Below are 20,776 nucleotides of genomic sequence, written 5' to 3'. Positions count from 1 at the left end.
CTGTCAAAAAATATCTATATTTGGTATCTGTTCACTGTTACATGACTGTAAAATTTATCCAATTACACAGAAAAATAGTAGGAAAAATAGTAATCAATCATTATGCTATTCTAGTATTTTTGCTCAGAAGAATTCGGGAGCTCGTTTGACAAACTTGCTTTGGCACGTGCAATTTCATGGGCAGCACGAGAATGGACGAGGCTTGCACGAGCAGTGCACGTGCTCCCACTCGCAAGCCACGCTCTCTTCCTGTCCACGTCCATGTCTATTCCATATGTTTTTCGATATATTAGCAAGTCTCGTTTCATCATCTCCTACGTAAGCAACTGGTTAAAGATAATAATCTTAATCTTCGATCATGTATGATATTGTTATATTTGTTAAAAATATCTTCTCGTTTTATTTATCCAAGTGGTATTCTATCTTGATTCTGAGATGTTTTTAAGAGTTTATGCATGCCACGATATTCTCATAGATGCCCAGATACCGGCATAAAAAGTCTCACTCCATACTTTTAGTCTTGAATGGCACTTTGTTTCTTGGAAACATTAAATGGATCGGAAACTACTTATGTAGTTATCATTAGATGTTTGAAATAGAAGATTTTAGGATACGAGAGACTTGAGTTTTCCTGTTCGGTTTTCCGACAAAGATACAAAGTTCAAAATGATGAGAAATCACCACAAAATCTTTGGATAAATTTCAGATTGAGAATAAGTAGACAAAACAGATAGTTTACATAAAGCCTATATTGTAAAGCCTGAAACTTTCTCATATATGCTTGGTGATTTGATTTCCGGAACTCATCCGAGATCATTGTATGAAGGAATCTCATCTTGCTTTCTCTCTAATAACTTTCACCAGATGCTCACAAGCCATGTTTGTGCATTGCTTTATCTGCTATAAACATATGCAACCAAAACTTTAATCTGATAAAATTCTTAAAAGAAAAATCATAAGAAAACATCTACTAGCTAGGAGGAAATGAAATTGGATAGATACCTTAAGATGCAGGCTATAGAATCTCCTATATCCAAAAGTGGTGGAAGTTGATGCATGAATTAACTCAAGTCCCTCTCCTTCCAAAACTCTCAGAATCTTAGATAGAGGAACAGTAGTGACGTTCTTGTTCATGATACAAATATGAACCATGACTTCTTTGTTGCTGAGAAGAGTTGCAGAAACAACTGGAGAGTCCTCTATGCCATCTCTAATTACCTGCACTTCTCCTCGCCTCGTTGCCATCATCGCTATCTCTTCCTTCCTTCGTTTTAACCTCACAACCTCTCTTTGTAGCTCAGGAATATACTTCAACACACGAGAAATCGTCGATGGAATGCTCAACTTCTTCTGCTATATATGTAAACAAATCACAGTCAGTCAGTACAGGAGTCTTGTACAGAATCAATTAACAGAACGAGTTCGAAGGGGTTATACACTTCGATCGATCTCGGGAAGCAAGACATGGAGAGAGGTGTACAAGGTATTGAGCTTCTTCCTGCGATCGCGCTCGTACGCGTTGTGGTTCAACTTCTTATGAGAGCTTGACGATGCTGTGGTTGTGATGGATTGTTGCAGGTGATCATCAAAGTAGTTGAGTTCTGGTTGATCGTGTGCGATGAAGTTTGCGAAAGGATCTTCGCAGGTGAACTCATGATCACGAGTGCTCATGCTGTCATCTGCTTGCCAAGCTAAGGTTGAGAAGATTCTGGGAGAGAGGGTTAACATGGAGATATACTAAGCACTTCTTACTTTGCGCCAATCTTAATGTCTGCAACCAACCTATGGTTTATATATGTATATATGATTGATTGATATTAGTTTAGTTGTATGTTAAACTTTGAGCCAAGTAATAATATTGGACTAATTAAAGATTTGAGTGAGGAGATGGCTTGCACGTGCCGGAACGAGCTTTATCCGTGTCGACATGAGCCTTGAGGAAGTAAGGTGGGATTGTATGTTGTTATGCTAGCTCATTGTTTAAGCTTGTATTAAGATGTTTAATTGTAATTAAATCTGTATAGTTTAGGTGTAATTATTATATGAATAGCAGAGATATTTTGGAGAGTATATAGGAGTGGCACAAAAGCTTATGTGACCCAATAATTTGATACTGTATGACCTGACTTTTAAACAGGTTTTAATTTAGTTTAATTAGGTTTGGATCATAAATCAGTTAACTCTTCTAGCTGGACTATTAAAAAAGGTTGTGTTTGTATTTATTATCCCAACATATTTAATCTGTTTATGTCCCGATTTGCCAACCCATCTATGATACGATGACCTCTTTACAATTCAACTAACTCGTTAATAATATAAAAAACTCACTTATAATCTTAAAAAATTAGTTTATAATTTAAATAATTTATATAATTATGACACATGTTATACAATACGTTTGATAACTGAGTCATGTTCATGTTTAGAAATTTCTACCCATTTTATAAACTGTTTGTATTAAAATAATATTTTTTACGAGTAAAATAATAATTAGTAAATATAAAAATATTAGATGAAAGGTGCGAAGAGAGGATAGTATAAAGAGACTTATACCGAAATAAATTTATGCTTATTCAAATGGAAAGCAAAGCCCAAAGCGTATAAAGATGCAATTATCAAGGATGCAATATTGATCTAATTATTGTTAAGAAGAATAATAGGCTTCACTCAAAGTTGTAGCAATACATGTAGCAAGATTGAGAAATAACAGCTATAATTGTGCCAAAAAGCAAATGAATTATATGTTTGAAGAGTTACTCATACACCATAATGTAAGCATAATAATCCTACAATCCAATCATGGAAGAGCTTCACATTAACTATCCATATTGGAATCAAAATCAAAGGGAGGTTCATGATAGAACCACATGAATGGATATGCTTGTTTTCATAGTTTCATTGAATCTTATTTTCCTCTCTCAAAGTCTTTGATCATGATCACAACTTTGCTAATATGCCTCCAAGAATGGTGGGCCAATGCATGGGCCTAATTGAATGTCCATAATGTGTATTTATTAGGCACTAAACATGGATGAAAAATATGACACCATGATTGTGAGTCTATATTTAAGCAATTATATATCCCACAAAGCTTGTTAAGAATGGTGCACTTTCCACCAACCAGTCCAACCTTTTAGGTTCTTGTAGGGTGGTGGTCCACAGGAGGAAAACACCATGAAAATCCTATCCAAGCTCATTGTGTTCATACAAAACTTCCAACGCCATAAATATATCATGGTCTTTTTTATATACCAAAATAGCCCCTTTCTAAACTTTATTTACCAAGTAAATCAAATACCAAATCATTCCTTAGTAAATTATGCCACCCTTTAATTAACTCAAAACTTAAATTAAGAATAAAATCTAAAGAGAGAAAAATGTTTAGGGAAATCATATTTTAGACGTATAAATTCACTTCATCAGTTTTATTTTTGATATTTTTATCTCTTTGTGAGTTTATATTTGATTAAATTAGAGGTTGAATTCGAATAGTTTCAAAATTGCAGACGATTTGATAATTATTTTTAATACATCTAAAATAAATAAAAATATATTCTTTAATTTCCATAACTTTGTTATTTTTAAATTTGGGCCTCTAATTTAGTTAAATATGATAAAAAGAATTATTTTAATTTAGAGAATAAAATTACAGGAGTTGAAGCTAATTTAGGCCTAATCAAAGGGGGGCTAAATGTAATTTTTCCTCAAATGATTTCTTGGGCTATTTATACTCGAATGTGTAACTTCCCCCCCCTGCACACATACACATACACACACACGCACGCTCCGATCATGAGCTGCACCCCCTGGACTCCCCCCTCCCTTCTCAAGCTCCACCATTCTTCCTTCCCGCAGAAGAAAAAATTCCTCTGTTGCAGTCTTCATGGCGATCCCAAATCCGACGCCGTTACCAGCACACTCCCCCGCCTCCTCCTCCACGACTCCCTGGACGCCGCCGGCATCGATACCCTCCACGCCAGGGTGATCTAAATCATCCGATTTGATCCGCCTTTAATCAACGAATCTTCAACTTCTTCTTATTTTGATTTTTTTTTTAATCTGGTTCTTGTTTTAGGCGGCGAGGGAGGAATTCTGCCGGCAGATCAAGCGGATGACGGCGATCGACGCGGAGACGAGCATCACGATAAGCCGGGGGCCCGACCTCGCGCGGGCGGTGCTCAACGTGGGGGCGGAGGACGACTCGCTCGTGTCGCACTCGTCGGTGCCGCTCCCGGTTGACGCGTTCATCGACCGTCTCGATGACCTCTCCATGGGTTTCTGCTCCACCTATATGCCCCCCTCGAGCGCGCCGCCCGAGGTGTACATTGACAATTTGGAGAGATACTTGTATATCCACAAGGTATGGATGGATGCGTTCTTATGGTGGTTTAAATGCACTTTATATGTTCGATGGAATTTTTTTTTTTTGGCCAAAGGGATTATTTTTTATTATCTTGGATTCAAGTTGGCTAATATTTATTGAGATTAAGCTGAGAATGGGATGTGTGGCTGCTCTTTTGCATACCCTGTTTTCTCCCTTTTTTGGGCTCTGTTTTGTTCTTAATTGACAACTTGTTTCCTGCCTCGGTGCTCTCACATCAATCTTCTTATAATCACTAAATCGGTCATTGCTTTCAATTTGCCAAGTTTTGCTTCTTCTTTTTTGTTAAATGGTGGATGAGACTAAATTTAAAGCTAAATGCTCCCACTTTTGGATGCGGATTAGTTTGTTTTATGGTATTAGATCTGATCTCTGAGACGAGAAACGTCATAAGTCATAAGTCATAATCTGATCTAATACAGGTGGTGGTGGGTGAGGCAATTCATTTGGAGATTTCCATTTAGCTAGTGTGCCAAATAGTACTCGACAAGTCTTGAACAGGTTATAAATTACTCATGATGCTGACTACTGAGCTGTATTTGGCAACAACAATTTCATCTACCTACACTTACTAGTAGAACTGTTGTCCTATATAAACTGTGACTTATTAATAAATAATAATGTTGAAGGTGATGGTACACCCAAAAAAGGGTGCTGATGCAATCTTGGCCGTATAGTAGAGAAATTGGGACAGCGTTGTGCTGAATTTGATTACCTAAATTACATCAGATCTGGTATTGAAGCTAAAACGTGTTTATTAGGTAGTGAAGTCTGGTATGACAAAATGAGAAAGTGGACCAGATGTTATTTTCATCCTGAAATTTCTAGCAAATTTATTTAATTATCCTCGGGCAAAATGTTTTAGTCGTGTTCAGACTCATGAATTGATGGAACAGTAATTCTTTTATAAGTGGTTCAGCTTAGTTTGTGGAAAATTATTATCTGGATGTGCTTTTCCTAGTATAACATTAGAAACCTCGGTTACTCAGAATTGTATTATTATTATTATTATTATTATTATTATTATTATTATTATTATTTCCTGCATGAGTGAATTTATTTCTCAATTCATCAGGGATTTCGCAGATCAAACGCAATGTTAGATGCTCGTACTTTGTATCTGCACTCGGTAAGCTTTCTTCTACTTTTCTGTTCCATAATGCATCATTTTAGTTCTGTTGTTGAGACATTGTTTATTTGCAATTTACCCAATGACCAGGCTCTGACATGTAGATCAGGATCAGTTGATATGCTGTCCTTAATATATTCAGAAATGTTGAAGATGCTGCGCATTTGCTGCTTTCTAGAATTTGATGTAGAGATTTACTTTCCCCATGATCTCGACAGCCTTCCTAGGGGGTACCGCAAGCAGAAAAGCAAATTGTCAGATGAACATCATATTATGACATCAAAGTCTCTTCTTGTGAGGGTGAGTTATTTGATCCTGTGTTTCTGACGGAAACTTTTGACATTTACTACATGAATTATATTTCTGCACATCTACATGCATACAGGTATAAGCACATGAAACATTTACCATAAACACTTGTTTAAGTATATATATATGTATGTATCCATTATGTAGGCTATCTTGTATCCTCTTCAAGCTGAAAATAATAGCATCACTATATCGGCAACTTGATGGCCATTTTTAGTATATTCTGTAGACCATATTCAATAACCTTCTAAAAGCTCTAGTACATTATATCTGGCTTAGAATCCTATCTGTACTCAATTATTCTTCAAATGTTCAAAACTTTTTGCTGCAATTTTAGTTTTTCCCTGACAATCCATTTTGCAGATACTGACAAATCTGAAAGAGGCTTTCTGGCCATTCCCGTATGATCACTCTAGTAATTTATTTCTGAGGGCCATGCGTGCTGCAAACCATATGTATGGACCTGGCAGTGTAGGTGAAATGTACTCAAGGACACATAACAATGTGAGGTTAGCTTATCTCTAGAGAAAACCTTTTTGCTTCACATGATTTTAGATTCCTCTAATGTCACAATTGATATAATTCTTGGTATCATTTGTTTTACTATCAGTGGTTTAGAGATAGCTTCTGCTAAAGCTGCTCAGCATAGACTAGAGCGTGGAGTTTGGACTACTGCTCGTTTTGGTGATATGCGGCGTGCATTAGCAGGTATCTCTTTTTGATTCTGTTGCTTAAAATCTAATTTCACATTCCTTTTAAGCATACTTCATCCAACTTAGTGAAAAACGTTGTGGCTAGACTGATTTTGAGTATATCGGATAACAAGAGAGATATTGAGTTAAAATAGAAATACGATGACGATGATGTAAAAATTTTCTTTTTATCATGAAGATTATGTCGAGATCCTTGATCAAGCTAGACGACTAGTTTTATCTGTATAAGGTTGGTATATATCTCAACAATCATAAGCTCGATGCCAACTCTATTTAAACTACTTTCAAACCATTGACTAATATATATTTCTATTATGGTACATCCTCTTCATCGTCATGACAATACCAAAGTTGATACATTTTTGTTTAAAGTTGATATAATTGATATCTTGGGAGGGTGGATATATACTGACAAGTGGCTTGTTACATTGTTTGGGTTCTCAAAGTAGTATACAAGCGATCACATTTTCAGTTCATCAACTTTAACTGTTCATTATTTTCTCTGTTGGATATATATTGACAAGTGGCTTGTTACATTTGTTGTAAGTGTTCACATTTTCAGCTCATCAACTTTAACTGCTATTATCCCCCTCCTCAAATTGCTTATTAGATTGTTGAAATATGTTTTAATTTGTCGTTAAGTTACACTCCAGCTAAAAGTTAGAAGGATGATCTTTTCAACTGAATGAAAGTTGAATCGACTGCTACTTCCAAGAAACCAGTCATTGCCTCTCAGTGGATTCATGAGCCTTATCTTATCTTTGTTGACCTGCATAGGAAAAGGAAAAGTTCTCTGTGCATCTAGTATCACACTCACTCTTCTTACTCTGCTTAGTCATACGAATTATTCTTCACGAGACTGCCCCAAATCAATATTGATCTTATGAACTAATCAGTCTCTTTTGACAGCATGTGAGAGGCTTATACTCCTGCATGATAGTTACCAGGAACTAAGAGACTATGCTGCTCTTCTATACCATTGTGGCTACTACGAAGATTCTTTACAGTGTTTGACAATGTACCAAAAATCAATGGTAATAACGACCTAAGTAAGTCATGCTAAGCTACTATATGTTGGAAGTTAAATAACTTGCATCCTTATAATTCCTGGAACAGGACTCTCAATCTGATCATGTTGATTCATCGAAGGAAGACGCAGTAAAGAATCTTATGGCACGGCTAAACCTCATTTTGGCAGAGGAAGGTTGGAACAAGCACAAAATCAGCACGAGTTATTGGAGTAACAAATATGAACCGTGGTAGCACGAGTTCATAGTGAATCAACAGAACTTGTCCTGACTACGTTGCAGATGAATAGGGCCGAATACATACATGTGGAACTGAAAATTGGTAAAAATGGAGATATATCCATGACTGTACCCCTGTAATAGTAGATTAAGTTATGTCAAGTACATATTTTGTATGATAAATGCTACCATGATGTGCAGAAACCACTTGTATAGCTATTTTTGACCTAAATACATCGATTATAGCATCTCCAAAGTTCCAAATTGGTGTCTGTTTTTATCTTTTCTCTAATCTTTTGATTTTGGTTCCTTGATTTCTCCTCACAACATTTGTTTCATTGTCTCACCATTTAGTCATGTACAGATTAAAACTCCGTTACTTCATGTGGGAATGAATTTATGTTACAAGCATCCTTGGCTCATGAATTTCACTGTTCCAGTAATTGAATAGTTCTGGTGTAACACCTCTCTTCTCTTCTCATCCTCACCGGTAAAAAGAAAAAGAAAAAGAAAAAGTACAGTATTTTTCACATGTAAGATTATCCTCGCGTAATAAATAGTCTAAAACTCTGGGAAACTGAGAACATGTGCATAATTTATATAGTAGATAAAAGCACCAAAGGTTAATCTTACTATTTGGAAAACTTCTAAACAAATTGTGTTGCTTCTTTGCAAATAAAAGGAGTTGTTTTGCAAATATAACAAAGAGGAGCAGCTTCTTTTTGTTTACATGGTGAGCACTCTCGTTCTCCATGCGCTTCCGCCCATCTCCTCCCACAACCATCCCTCCAAGCCCCACGTCTCACTGTCCATTTCCAAACCACCGTCTTCTCCATCTCAGCTCACCGCCCTCTCCATCAAGTCCAATGTCTTCTTCTCCAACGCAGCCCAGTCCAAACCATTACACCAGACCCTCAAGCTCTTCCACCTCCTCCCCATCCACGACACCGTCACATGGAACACCGCCATCTCCGCTTGCCTCCGCCACCGCCGCGCCGACGCCGCCCTCCGCATCTTCCTCGATATGCTCCTCTCCACCTCGTTCCCTGACCACATCACTCTACGTTTGGTCTTAAACGCCTGTTTTGACTCGAAAGATTCCTTCTTGCTGCTCCAGATCCATGGTTACCTGATCAAGCAACGCGGATTGCTTTCTCGCTCGGACTTCACTGTGTTATGCACTAAATTAGTAAGCTTGTATTGTGAATTTGAGTTAACTGGAGTTGCCCGTAAGTTGTTTGACGGAATTCCTGATAGAGATGCTGTCGCGTTTACTTCCATGATGGTGGGTTACACTGATGCCGGTGAGTATGTTGAGCCTTTGAGGATATTTGCGGAAATGGTAAGGAGTGGTTGTCTGGAGATGAATGCATATGCCTATTCGTGTGCTCTTCGTGCCTGTGCGAGTATTCCTGCATTGTTTGAGGGCCAGCAGGTTCATGGCCACATTGTCAAATCAAGAATGGGATCTGATTTGTTTGTGGGGACTGGTTTGGTGGATTTGTATGCAAAGTGTGATGAGATGGAGAGTGCAAAGAGAGCGTTTTGGGAGATTTCTGAGCCTGGTGTGGTGTCATGGAATGCTCTGATGGCTGGGAATTTGGGTAGAGAAGAGTGTCTACACTTACTTGGTCAGATGAGGGACAGCGGAGTGAGACCAGATCATGTCACCTTTGGTTGTGTTCTTCAATCTCTGAAAGAACCAAATGTTAACTTTTTCGATGTCGTGCAAGTACATGGTCTAATTGCAAAGATGATGGAGGTTAAGTTGGATGTGTTTGTGAGCAGTGCTCTTTTCGAGGCCTATATTAACTATGGTTGCTTTTATGAAGCTCAGCGAGTTCTTGATGAGATGGAGGAAAAGGATGATGCGAGTTTTAATTTGGTAATCCAAGGGTATGCTAGAAATGGGCATGTCATAGAAGCTATTGATGCATTATTTGAAGCTTTGGAGATGGGCAAGGAGCTCCGTGAGGCTACTGTGAAGACACTATTAACGACAATAGGACTGCATCAGGGAATGCGGTTGCATGCTTTGGCTATCAAGTTTGGATGCTGTCAGAGTATAGGTAATTCACCCATAGTAAGCTCTCTCATTAGAATGTACACAGAGCACCATCTTTTAGATGACGCACTCCGTCTTTTTGAGCAGATCCATCAACCAGACATAGTCCAGTGGACTTCTCTTATAGCAGGATTTTCTCAAAGTGGTGAAAGTCATACAGCTTTAAAATTGTATGTCAGAATGATATCTGATGAATTAGCACAGCCTGCAAATAGTTACACATTCGCAACTATTCTAAGTTCATGTGCAGAACTTGCAGCAGTGGAAGAAGGCAAACAGATTCATTCCCAGATAATCAAATCAGGTCTTCATGTTAATTGCCACAATTTTATTGCTAGTAGCTTGCTGTATATGTACGCTATGTGTGGTTACATAGAAGAAGCAAGTGATATATTTGATGAGATACAATGGCGAGACTTGGCCTCCTGGAATGCCATGATCAGTAGCCTATCTCAGCATGGGTTTGCTAAAAGAGCCACTGAAGCATTTCATGAATTACTGAACAATAAGGATATGCAGCCCAACCACATCACTTTTTTAGGGGTCCTCAGTGCATGCAACCGAGGTGGAATGGTAGAAAAGGGATATGAATATTTCAAAGCTATTGAGAAACCAACTATTAACCACTATGCTTGTCTCATTGACATGTTTGGCAGGGCAGGAAGGTTTAAAGAGGCAATTGATCTTGTGGAGAGAATGCCTTTTGATGCCAACGAGCATATTTGGACATCATTACTTGCAGCTAGCAGTTTCCACAGGAATATTGAATTAGGAGAGTACTCAGCCAAACAGCTTTTGAAATTGAATCCAAAAGACCCTGGAACTTACATTGCCCTATCAAATCTGTATGCTTCTGCTGGAAGATGGAAGGAAATGAGGGAGATCAGGAAGCTAATGAAATCTCAGGCAGATAAGAAACAATCAGGAATCAGCTGGATAAGAAGGGTCAAAGGCAAAAAGTATGTTTTCTCTGCAGATAGCAGAAGCCACATCTGAAATAAGATTGTGTGCGATGATATGATAGTGGCATAAACTTAAACTTATCAAAAGGGAAAACATTAAAAAGTTCTTCAAGTTCCTTGGATGTGGAGGTAACTTCTTCTGGTTGAAACTCTGATATAGTTTCTCATAGATATGGAAGAGAGTATGGAGTTCGAGGTGAGCTTCAGCAGGCAAGTTAGATAGATCATCTGTTACATGCTTGCCTATAGAGAAATGTTGTGTGTTTGAGCGTTTTGCTTGGTATCAGCTTGATAATTGCAAAAGCAGTATAATTCCTACCGGCATGCGAATAGTCTGAAAGAAGTATTAACATGGAGACAGATGGTTGATTATGAATTAATGACGAGCTCCTTATAATAAGGAGCTTACTGTATAGAATATAAACCAGTTTTTCTGTACTCTCCTAAGACATACATAATGGCAAGACATTGTACATAACATGCAATATCTGTAAATATATATGTATCAAGTACATAAAGGAGTGTGAATCCATTATATTTACATTTAACTTTTTTATATATATACTTAATCTGTAGCCTCACTTAAAGATACAAAATTTGTTTATCACTGCCTGCAAGATTTCAGTAAAATTTGTGAAGGGTTTTGTATGAGTTTAATTTTGAATTTATGTGAGAATTGTCATGTCAGAGAACTAATTTTCTATAAGTGTATGATTTGAAGAAATCCACAATTTGGTACGGTAAATCTACTATGGAGGAAACAATATGCTTTCCTTTGGATTTAGACTACTTCAATGGAAGAAATTTGAGGGATTTGTCTTATTATAATAGAATCTATATAAAAATATTCAGTTCCATTTTCTAATACAACTAAATAAAAATAGAGAAGAAATTCTCTAACAAGCGGGGTATTTGCGCAAAAAATAAATAATTTTTAAAATAATAAAAATAAGTATTTGTTTTCATCTTTTATATAAATTGTGTGCATTTTATTATAATAATATATATATTTAATATATAAAATAAACGCTTTTAAAAGCCCAGTCTTATTATTACTAAAATCTAATAACTTTCTTTTCTACAAATAGCTCCATCGGTAAATATATATATATATGATAACATAGATGACCTGAGATTGCTCCAACATGTCACACAAAAAATAGCGAATAAATACTCTTTTATTTATTAGTTCATCCAAATCATTTAACATGATTCACCCAATTACATAGAAGAAATTGAGTTGATATGGCATCAACAATATCTCTCTTTATCCTAGTTTCAACAACAAAATGTAAACAAGAAGCATAGCCTCAGCACAATGTAGCTGAGATAGGTTACTTAAATGCAGTGATCTAGTGATCAAAAGATTCAACTTTTTTCACCCTTTAGCCTAAGGGTGAAAGCCTGCAATGATAGGATGATTTGCTTCAGCCGTTCTTTAATTTCAGGATCGATCAAATTTCCTTCGCTATCAAACTTTTGCGGAGGTTGGAACGCGGAGACAAACAGTTCTGGCTTATTAATGAAATGAAGATCTAGAAAAACTCCGACTTGGCGGAGATGGTATTGCGATCGTCCACCCCCGAACCCTCCTCCAGCACTCACAATAGCAGCAGGTTTGTCTGCCCAACAATTTGGGTACCTAGATGCCCAATCAATAGCATTCTTCAGAGGCCCTGCATGAGCAACAGAGCAAAAAAATATCAATTGCACCTACTGCCTAGGAATTTCCAACACTGAGACATTATTTATGCCTAACATTTTGCTTACTACTTTTATTTATCAACCTATCTCCTTGACATGCACTTGTCACAATGCTACAATTCGTATTACAGGTAATGTATGTCTAACAAACTAATCAAAACTAATATGCATATCTTCCAATTTCTAGTATGTCCTTTTTCGATGTATACATCACTCCCTATTGTAAAAGTACATATCTCAAATGGGCAAAAATATGCACTAAAATTATAGGATGCTTTTGTCTCTTATATTCCGAGATTATATGCACTAATTGAGTTATTCGTATAAGGCTAACAATATTAGCTACTGAATTTATCTAAACTTATTAACAACTACATAAGGATGTATTCGATCACAGTAACAGTATAACTAATGCTCTAAAAGCAGTGTCAACTAATAAAAATAGATTCTTGGTCATATCCGCAAAATTTCTCATCGACATAAACACAAACAGCTTCCGGACAATTCAGTATAACCAAATATATCGAGAATAGTACGATTTCTTTACCTGCAATAGAATAGTTATACTCCGGAGAAGCGAAAAGGTATCCATCGGCTTCGAGAATCTTCTTGCGAAACGCCTCCACCGCCGGCGGAAATGTGCCGTCGACCTCGAGATCCGTGTTGAGCAACGGGAGGGGCGCGATGTCGACGTGCTCCAACTCCACCCCGGGGATGGAGTCTTTGCAGAGCTCGACGGCTTTATCCCGAGAAGAAAGAATAAGATTAGCGCAGGGGGGATAAGGTGAGACGAATAAGAATAACCAGAGAGGGGAATAGGGAGCTTGCCGGATCGGATGAGGCCACGGTTATAGGAGCCTTTCCGGAGAGAGCCACTGATGGCCGCCAACCTGATGACGGGCTTCGCCGCGAGTATTGCGCCTTCCATTTCTCGCTCTCTGATTTGGTTTCCTTCGTGTTTGCTGTTCGGCTCCCGTAGGCCTTGCTTTTATAAGTGTAAAAGGAAACGGCGTATAGAGGAGAGAAGGATAAAGTCCGTCGTTTGAATAGAGAAAAAGAGAATAAGTAGCGAAAGCGAATAAAAACTAGTATACGTTGGGTGTTTAGAATAGAGACCAAGAGTTAGAATATCGAGTGAACCAAGTGGCTTCTTTGCAATTTGACAGGTCATTATTAAAATAAATAAATAGTTTTTAAAAGCCTTTAGTTGGTTGAAGGTAGGAGGGGCCCATCTTAGCGTAGCATATCAACAATGGCTTATTTGCCAGGTCATTTCGGAATAAAGTTAGTAGTATTCACAGGAACACTGGAGAGGCATCTCCTTTAGATACTATTATTGCCTTTTAAGAAAGGAATCCTGGCCTTCTTTGGTTTAAGTGGCTAAGCCCCGAATTAGATTAATTAATTTTACTTTTTAATCTTAATTTTTTTTAAAATAAAAAGTAAAAAAATATATATTTAATTACTAAATCAATTCAGGAGTTCTGGATCTCTGAACTCAAAGTAAACATGGCCTTTAATTCTTATGAATATTTTTGCAACGCTATTGAGATACTCTAATACAAAATACTGCCAATCGAATCCAAGAGTTAGAAACAGTCTGAGTCATTAATGACTAATAATTCCATTCAAAAGTCATCGGTTTTAACGATTCAAATGGATCTAAGTTGATTTTAGAGTCACCTATTCCCATTTGGGGGGAAGAAGAACATGGATGGACTTGAGTAGTTGAATGTGATGGGATAGCAGCCAGTTTCTTTACAATTAAAATTAGCCTTTTTTTATTGACTAAAGGTCAAAATTTTGCATCTCCGTGTTGTAATAACGTTGTAAGATTGGGAAAGGAGATTTCGTTATAAAAATAATAATTAATGTATTATTTTCTCTTAAATCAATATGATATATAGGAATAAATTTAGATTTTGACCTGGTAGTTAGATTAGTCAACGGTCTTAGGCTAATTCCGGATAGAAACAAATCAAATGTCAATCTTGTTATTGTAGAAGTTTCCAACGTCCTTAGACTAAGTATGGCTTCGTTGAACGGAGTATTATTTTTTTAGAGAAATTTATCAAAAAGCACCCTGTGTTTTATAATTATTTTAAAGTGAGATTAAGATCATGAAAGGATAGCTAACCTTCAAACATTTCTGCCGACAGCTATCGGTTCCGGAAAAATCCGGAGGCCCCACCGGCCTCAAATAAACCTTACAAGAAAGTACACAGCGGAGCCCACGTTAGCCAAAAGTGGCAAACCCAATCAAGTTCGAGTACACCATCTCTCTTCCCTGACGAGTAAAAGTGGAACACGGAGCAGCCGAAAGAAACTCCAACACCCCTCCTCTGTTCCAAATCTTCTCTTTTCGCCATTGCCATCTTTCTTCGTCAAAAGAGACGAGGATTGCAGTACTAGATCTCTCTCTCTCTCTCTCTCTATATATATATGTTTATATTCTCTTTCCCCCTTTCCCTTTTCTCTTCTTTTTTTATCATCAAGTTACGGATGTGGCCATGTGGATGCGTTTTAGAAATTAAAAAGAAGTGTGAGGACCAAACTTTAATTTGACCAACTTGACTTCTGGAGTAGAACATAAGCAACCATTTCAAATTGAGTTCAATATAGGGTGTTGTATGCAAAATTCAGCAAAAGAAAACCAACGAGCGAGTAGTAGTATTCACTGAAACATCCCATCTTAGTATGAAATAAGATAAAAAAGAAATTAAAGGGGGAAAGAAAAATGGAAGGGCCAAGATTTTACTGTCACTCGCCGTCTGATCTCTTCATACTCTTTAAGCCTGCATGGGGAGTTGGGGTGTTCTTCTCTTCCCGAGGAAGGAGAAGATTTGCCACTATTTTGCTTTTTAGCCCTCGCACTATAAAAAAAATATAACGCTAAGTAGCCTCTATTTTTTTCCCCTTCAAAGAAACAAGTTTGATGATTAAAAAAGAGAGTCTAATTTGCTTCATTAGTAGTGATGACTAGGAGGACGAGATGAAGAGGGCTGGGCCCACAAAACCCTCTCGTGGTGAGGGGTAACCTGACCGGAGGTGAACGGAATAACCCCACCGTAAACCTGGACCGGTTCAACCGCGGCGGCCGGCTTTATCTCTTCCTCCTCTTTCGCATCTGTGTCGTCTTCCTCCACCGGAGGTAGCCGGTAGAACTCCGGCTTCAAGAACGACGCAGCCACCACCACCATCGCAGTCGCCGCCGTCAGCGGCCCCGCCACCGTTCCCCCTATCACCTGCCCCTGTGCCCCCGCCAAGGAAACAGTGAAGGGGGATGAGCTCGCCGGCGACGGCAGGAAGCTCCCGGAGATGGAGAGGATGTCGAACCGGCCGTGGAGGGTTATGGTGGACGCCGGCGACGTGGGGTGGCGGAGCGCCACGTTGGCGACGGCGCCGGCTCCGCTGAGGACCGAGATGCCGACGCGGCGGCGAAGGGCGAAGGCGGATATGCTCCCGATGACATCGGCGCCGGCGGCGAGCTCAAAGACGACGGGCTGCATCGCCGACTCACTGTCCCGGGTGATCACCACGGGGGGCTTGGGCTTGTTCTTGGACCCGGGGGGCCGCCCCCGCGGCTTCTTCCCGGCGGAGGAGGAAGACGTCGACACAAGCGGCAGATGTGCCGGAGGGGGCGTGTCGCCGGAAGCGTGGGTTTTGCTCCCGCCGTCGTCGTCGTCGTCGGACACGTGGCTGCCCTCGCGTGCATGGGAGAGAGGCACCATGGCATTGCTGGATCTACTAACGTACTCCGCCATTGAAAACCTTTTATAATATAATAGAAGTAAATAGTAGACGAAATCGGAGAAGATAATATTTTATATAGTGGAGACTGGAGTGAAAGAGATGGGATGCTATGGCTTTATATAGCCAGGAAAGAGACGGCAAGGCCTACGTGAGGTACGTTGCCCTCGCGGCTTTATCTTACGTTAAACTTCACCTGTACGCCATCCCAGCCGTGCGTTCGATGTGACTCCGAATCTTGATGTCGCGAAATTTGACACACAACACCCTCTTTCTTCTTCCCAGTGATGCATTCCCAAATTCGTTTAAATCGTAGGGTGTGGATTTCGAGGCAGTAGAGTTACGGCGTGGGTCGAAACGTCAAATCGAAGGCCACCGAGCGAGAGAAAAAACGTGGGGCCCCCCGGCTGGCTCTTACGTCACATCACCGGTCTCTGGTCGAGTTTTGCATGGTCAAAGTAGGGGATTTTGGGGGGAGTTATTAGTTGGACGCGTTGGTTATTACTCATTGGTGGGGGGTTTAAGCCGGCGGTTAAAGCTGCAGGATGGTTTAATTAGTGTGTGTGTGTGTGTGAGAGAGAGAGAGAGAGAGAGAGAGAGAGAGAGAGAGAGAGAGAGAGAGAGAGAGAGAGAGGTTTTGGCTCAAGATATATGCCAAATTCTGATGAGAAATAGTAGTCGGATGATGCCCTGCTTTTACTGCCTCAACCGTAGACCGAGGCGAGGTCATGAGAAGATCGAGTGAGTTCCTCTTTAAAAGATACGAGCAGTTTTAGACTCATTAATTATGTACTTATTTTCTTCTTTATACTCTTCATAAGCATTATATTCCCTTTTATAAATTAAAAGCAAGAGCATCAAATCTCAAACTTCATCTCTCACCTTGATTTCAGTGACTAAAGTTTGACAATCCTTCACCCTATGTACATAACATGTAATACCTCTATAGTTAATTGTTTTTTTAATAGACTAAACTCTCATGCGTTCTTCCGTTTTTATACATGTACTACTACTAGAAGCCTAAAACTGGAGATAAATAAATTAAACCCCGGTTAAATATAACAAGTTAACTCCACCACATACTATGAATAGAGTGGATGGCCAGGATGAGAGATGAAGTACTTGTACTTTGACTGCAAAAAGGGAGCACGCGAAAAATAGCCTGGAGTAAACTCGATCACAGCTGCATCCATCCGCCAAGACCTGCAGCTTTTACTGTTCTTCTATTGGTTTTAATAATTCTAGTTTTTTATATATATTTTTTCGTTCTCGCTCTCCTCTCTCTCTTTTTTTTTTCCCCACCTCTTGCATGCTTTTCCTTTTTCCAGTTTCCTCCCTTTGACTCCACTCACGGAATTGATGGGTTGAACTCTGCGCCGCAGTGGGATAGAGGCCAATAGGGAGCCGACGCGTGGAGTTACTGAGGCTGCAAGCGAGCGCGCATGGACGCCGGCCATCTCTTTCCACTTGACCCTTCACTGTTTGCAATATTTGCTTTCTTCGACTCTCTCTCTCTCTCTCTCTCTCTCTCTCTCTCTCTCTCTCTCTCTCTCTATATCGATTTGTTTTGTCTTGTCTAATCACCATGGGTCATGACTTACTAAGTAAAAAGTGCACGATTACCGAGGAGCTAATGTAATCAGATCAGCACCCCGATCGCGTGCAGGTCTGGTTGTAGAGAACTGCTGCATTCTATAGACTAAAAAGGTTTTGGTCAAACGCGTATACATTTCATGCGTTGGTCATAAATGTTCAACATAAATGAATTGATTTAAGAATATTTACACATAACATCCGACCGTTTTCACACCAAAGACGTTACTTTTTCAACTCTCACAGAGTTGTCCTGGAAGCCCTTCTTTCTAGTAGAATCCAACAGAGCACTCTGTAAACCAAGAAGAACCCACACATGATCCCCACGTTGACCCATCTCGTGTCCTTCTCCAAACCTCTCCCTCTCAAGATGTCGCCTCCAGTTAGCGTGCAAACGGAACGCCCACGCACTTGCTGCCAAGTGAAGCACTCCTGTCTAGCACTCCAGTACTCGTTGATGAGGAGGGAATCCAAAGGATACTTATAGAGTGAGACGTAGTACATGAAGATCCAATACTTTGGGATGCTCTCCTTCGGTATGAAGTATCCTGAGAAGAGGAAGAAAATCCCTAGGAATACAGATATGAGTGAGTTGCCTAGCATGAAGTCAGGTGAGATTGCACTCAGGAAGAGCACTAGAGAGCTAGCCATCAACACTATCATCCACACGACCAAGACGAAGAACAGGAATGCAGTCAAGCTTGGATTGAGCCCTACTAGCCAATACACCGGCACGGCGAATAGGAAGGCGACGACGAGCAAGAACGGCAGGAAGACCGCCGTGTTTGCAAACATATAAGAGGATAGCCGATACATTCTACGAGATGATTCCCTCATGAGAACACGCCGTTCTTGGAGGAAGATAGGCAGTGCTTCGACTGTAGATGAGAGGAGGAAGCTAAGGCTGAAGGCAAAGAGGCCGAGCCTATTCGCGACGCCGTCGGCGTCGGTCTTGACATGCAAGTAGACGCTTCCTAACCCTAATCCACCCACGATTGCTTGCATCGTCCTTGCAGCAAATAACTGCTTAGTTCGATAGATAATTCTCCAAAATCTCCAAGCTAGTGAGGTTACCTCTTGCCATATGGAGCAGTAGGGGTCACGATCACGATCGTCTATTTCGCCATCTACAATTAAAAGCTCTTCATCCAAGCAATCTTCTTGCGAGAACTTTGCGTCGTAGTGCTCCTCCAGTTGCTGCGTGATCTCCATTGCGTACTCTAAAGGATTGAGTTGGGTTGGAATCTTTAGTCCCATACGTGATATGGTCTCTTCGAGTGACTTGAGACTGCCGTAGTGTGCTACAGTGCCATGCGACAGTAGCAGAAAAGTGGATACGTACCCAAGAATCCGATAGCTAGGCTGGTGAATCGTGAGTATAAGTATTTGTGTCCTCGACTTAGCCATGGAAGCGAGTAGCTCAACCACTTGAAGGGCCGATCTACTATCCAACCCCGACGTCGGCTCGTCGACGAGAAGAACCGGCGGGTCGTGGATGACATCGACGGCGATCGACACGCGCTTTCGCTCTCCTCCCGAGATGCCTCTGAACTCCTCGTCGCCGACGTAGCTATCGGCGATGTGATCGAGACCTAACTCTTGCATTAAGCTCATGACCCTCTCCTCCTTCTCCGACGAGCTCATGTCCTTGAGCCGGAACTTGGCCGTGAACATGAGGGTTTCTTTGACAGTGAGCAAAGGCAGGAGGTTGTCTTCTTGAGTGACGAAGCCGCAAAGCTTGCGGAGTTGGGCAGGGCTAGTCATGAGCCGATCGTTGAGCGAGATGGATGTAGGGTTGAACTGGGACGCCTCGATGCGACCCGAGAGGACGCGAAGGAGAGTTGACTTCCCAGCCCCGCTCGGGCCGACGACGGCGAGGATCTCCGAGCTCCTCGCGGCGAAGGAGACGGAGGTTAGGATGCTCCCATTGCGAGGTACTCGGTAAGAGATGTTTGATACGATCAGTTTACGGGATGGGGTGATGGACTTGACCGAGGGAGGAGAGGAGTACTGGTAAAAGGAGGAGGACGGGGAGGTGGAGTCGGGTGGGGAGTCGGAGGTGGCGGAGAGGAAGGCCGAGTCGAGCTCGAGGCAGAGATTGTCCATCGTCTTTTAGTGCATTAAGATTGTGGGAATGGAAGGGGGGGATTAAAAGAAGGGAGGAGAGATTTGAGTGGAGTTTTGGGTTACTACGCTGGTATAACCTAACAGGTTTGAAATGCGTTAGATGGAGGTTGGACCTAACTTGGAATCTCTATGAATTGATTAAATTTCTTGGTAGCGTTAGGTCATCAATATTGTTTGACCGAGTTTTACAAAACTTATTCACATTTCGTGGGCCTGATGGATGAAGTCCATTTTACAATATACGGGCCTATTTTGGGTTAAAAATCAATATCCAAGAAATTAATTCCCATTCAACAATTTAGATTGCTTAACAAGACACACAAATTACTGAAGAAAACGAGCACAGACACCACCCTTCAAATAAAAAAATTGCAAGACTCATCAGAGAGCAACCAACAACTTCAACCACCACGAGTAGATGTTAATACTAACTAACTACTACCAGATGCCTTCTTCTTAGGTACATTCTCCCCGGCGCTGCCGCCGGAAGGCGGCGCTTTACTTTCCAAATTAACCCCTGCACTCAAAGCAACTTTACCCTGACCGCCGCCGCCGCCATTGGTTACATTCTCATGAGCTAACTCCTGGCATGGTTCTTGCTCCGCCACGTTGAAATCCAAAGGGAGAGCTTGAGATGCTTGTCTCCGGTGGCGAGGCATAATTAATCACTATAGAGTGAGAGAGATAGCTAGTAATAGTGTCCAGTACTACTACTCCTCCTACTACAACTACTACACTATGGTAGGTTAAATAGGCAAATAGTTGATAGGGGGAGGATGACTGGATGAAGGATGTA

The 20,776-nt window shown here is 40.4% G+C and overlaps 6 protein-coding genes across 8 annotated transcripts; 2 read left to right on the top strand and 4 right to left on the bottom strand.

Moving 5' to 3' along the window:
• Positions 1-677: 677 nt before the first annotated feature.
• On the bottom strand, positions 678-1,788 carry LOC140782259 (protein IRON-RELATED TRANSCRIPTION FACTOR 2-like). Of its 3 annotated transcripts, none has more exons than XM_073128737.1 (3): positions 1,438-1,788; positions 1,003-1,353; positions 678-900 (listed from the first exon to the last, which is right to left on the bottom strand). In XM_073128737.1, the coding sequence occupies exons 1-3, from the start codon at positions 1,726-1,728 to the stop codon at positions 832-834; spliced, it is 711 nt and encodes a 236-aa protein (XP_072984838.1). In that variant the 5' UTR covers positions 1,729-1,788; the 3' UTR covers positions 678-831. The 3 variants fall into 3 exon arrangements, with proteins under 3 accessions (XP_072984838.1, XP_072984839.1, XP_072984840.1); XM_073128738.1 differs by having other exon boundaries at positions 678-897; XM_073128739.1 differs by having other exon boundaries at positions 1,003-1,350.
• Positions 1,789-3,746: 1,958 nt separating this feature from the next.
• LOC140782911 (uncharacterized) lies at positions 3,747-8,043 on the top strand. The gene is made up of 8 exons (XM_073129785.1): positions 3,747-3,981; positions 4,076-4,360; positions 5,457-5,510; positions 5,601-5,810; positions 6,183-6,328; positions 6,430-6,527; positions 7,442-7,566; positions 7,649-8,043. The coding sequence occupies exons 1-8, from the start codon at positions 3,793-3,795 to the stop codon at positions 7,793-7,795; spliced, it is 1,254 nt and encodes a 417-aa protein (XP_072985886.1). The 5' UTR covers positions 3,747-3,792; the 3' UTR covers positions 7,796-8,043.
• A 466-nt stretch (positions 8,044-8,509) lies between these two features.
• On the top strand, positions 8,510-10,840 carry LOC140781981 (putative pentatricopeptide repeat-containing protein At3g25970). Its single transcript, XM_073128295.1, has one exon. The coding sequence runs from the start codon at positions 8,510-8,512 to the stop codon at positions 10,838-10,840; it is 2,331 nt and encodes a 776-aa protein (XP_072984396.1).
• Positions 10,841-11,966: 1,126 nt separating this feature from the next.
• On the bottom strand, positions 11,967-13,555 carry LOC140780936 (NADPH:quinone oxidoreductase-like). Its single transcript, XM_073126655.1, has 3 exons — positions 13,339-13,555; positions 13,058-13,249; positions 11,967-12,482 (listed from the first exon to the last, which is right to left on the bottom strand). Exons 1-3 carry the CDS (start codon positions 13,436-13,438, stop codon positions 12,175-12,177), a joined length of 600 nt encoding a protein of 199 aa, XP_072982756.1. The 5' UTR covers positions 13,439-13,555; the 3' UTR covers positions 11,967-12,174.
• A 1,603-nt stretch (positions 13,556-15,158) lies between these two features.
• On the bottom strand, positions 15,159-16,349 carry LOC140780934 (AT-hook motif nuclear-localized protein 28-like). Its single transcript, XM_073126654.1, has one exon. It carries the CDS (start codon positions 16,272-16,274, stop codon positions 15,477-15,479), a length of 798 nt encoding a protein of 265 aa, XP_072982755.1. The 5' UTR covers positions 16,275-16,349; the 3' UTR covers positions 15,159-15,476.
• A 1,649-nt stretch (positions 16,350-17,998) lies between these two features.
• On the bottom strand, positions 17,999-20,014 carry LOC140781000 (ABC transporter G family member 23). Its single transcript, XM_073126747.1, has one exon. It carries the CDS (start codon positions 19,957-19,959, stop codon positions 18,094-18,096), a length of 1,866 nt encoding a protein of 621 aa, XP_072982848.1. The 5' UTR covers positions 19,960-20,014; the 3' UTR covers positions 17,999-18,093.
• Positions 20,015-20,776: the final 762 nt, after the last annotated feature.

Source organism: Typha latifolia, chromosome 2 (genome assembly GCF_019914945.1).
Source record: "Typha latifolia isolate L0001 chromosome 2, TyphaL0001v2, whole genome shotgun sequence".
NCBI classification, from domain to species: Eukaryota; Viridiplantae; Streptophyta; class Magnoliopsida; order Poales; family Typhaceae; genus Typha; species Typha latifolia.
This window is presented reverse-complemented; position numbering and strand designations above follow the sequence as displayed.

Excerpts from the sequence above, each read along its gene's own strand:
- LOC140782259 (XM_073128737.1), bottom strand. The coding sequence starts at position 1,728 with ATGTTAACCCTCTCTCCCAGAATCTTCTCAACCTTAGCTTGGCAAGCA. Across the intron at positions 1,354-1,437 it reads TTCCCGAGATCGATCGAAGT|CAGAAGAAGTTGAGCATTCC; the intron begins GTATAACCCCTT and ends TTACATATATAG. Across the intron at positions 901-1,002 it reads TCTATAGCCTGCATCTTAAG|CAGATAAAGCAATGCACAAA; the intron begins GTATCTATCCAA and ends ATATGTTTATAG.
- LOC140782911 (XM_073129785.1), top strand. The coding sequence starts at position 3,793 with ATGAGCTGCACCCCCTGGACTCCCCCCTCCCTTCTCAAGCTCCACCAT. Across the intron at positions 5,811-6,182 it reads CAAAGTCTCTTCTTGTGAGG|ATACTGACAAATCTGAAAGA; the intron begins GTGAGTTATTTG and ends TCCATTTTGCAG. Across the intron at positions 7,567-7,648 it reads CAATGTACCAAAAATCAATG|GACTCTCAATCTGATCATGT; the intron begins GTAATAACGACC and ends TTCCTGGAACAG.
- LOC140781981 (XM_073128295.1), top strand. The coding sequence starts at position 8,510 with ATGGTGAGCACTCTCGTTCTCCATGCGCTTCCGCCCATCTCCTCCCAC.
- LOC140780936 (XM_073126655.1), bottom strand. The coding sequence starts at position 13,438 with ATGGAAGGCGCAATACTCGCGGCGAAGCCCGTCATCAGGTTGGCGGCC. Across the intron at positions 13,250-13,338 it reads CCGTGGCCTCATCCGATCCG|CCGTCGAGCTCTGCAAAGAC; the intron begins GCAAGCTCCCTA and ends CTCGGGATAAAG. Across the intron at positions 12,483-13,057 it reads GTATAACTATTCTATTGCAG|GGCCTCTGAAGAATGCTATT; the intron begins GTAAAGAAATCG and ends TTGCTCATGCAG.
- LOC140780934 (XM_073126654.1), bottom strand. The coding sequence starts at position 16,274 with ATGGCGGAGTACGTTAGTAGATCCAGCAATGCCATGGTGCCTCTCTCC.
- LOC140781000 (XM_073126747.1), bottom strand. The coding sequence starts at position 19,959 with ATGGACAATCTCTGCCTCGAGCTCGACTCGGCCTTCCTCTCCGCCACC.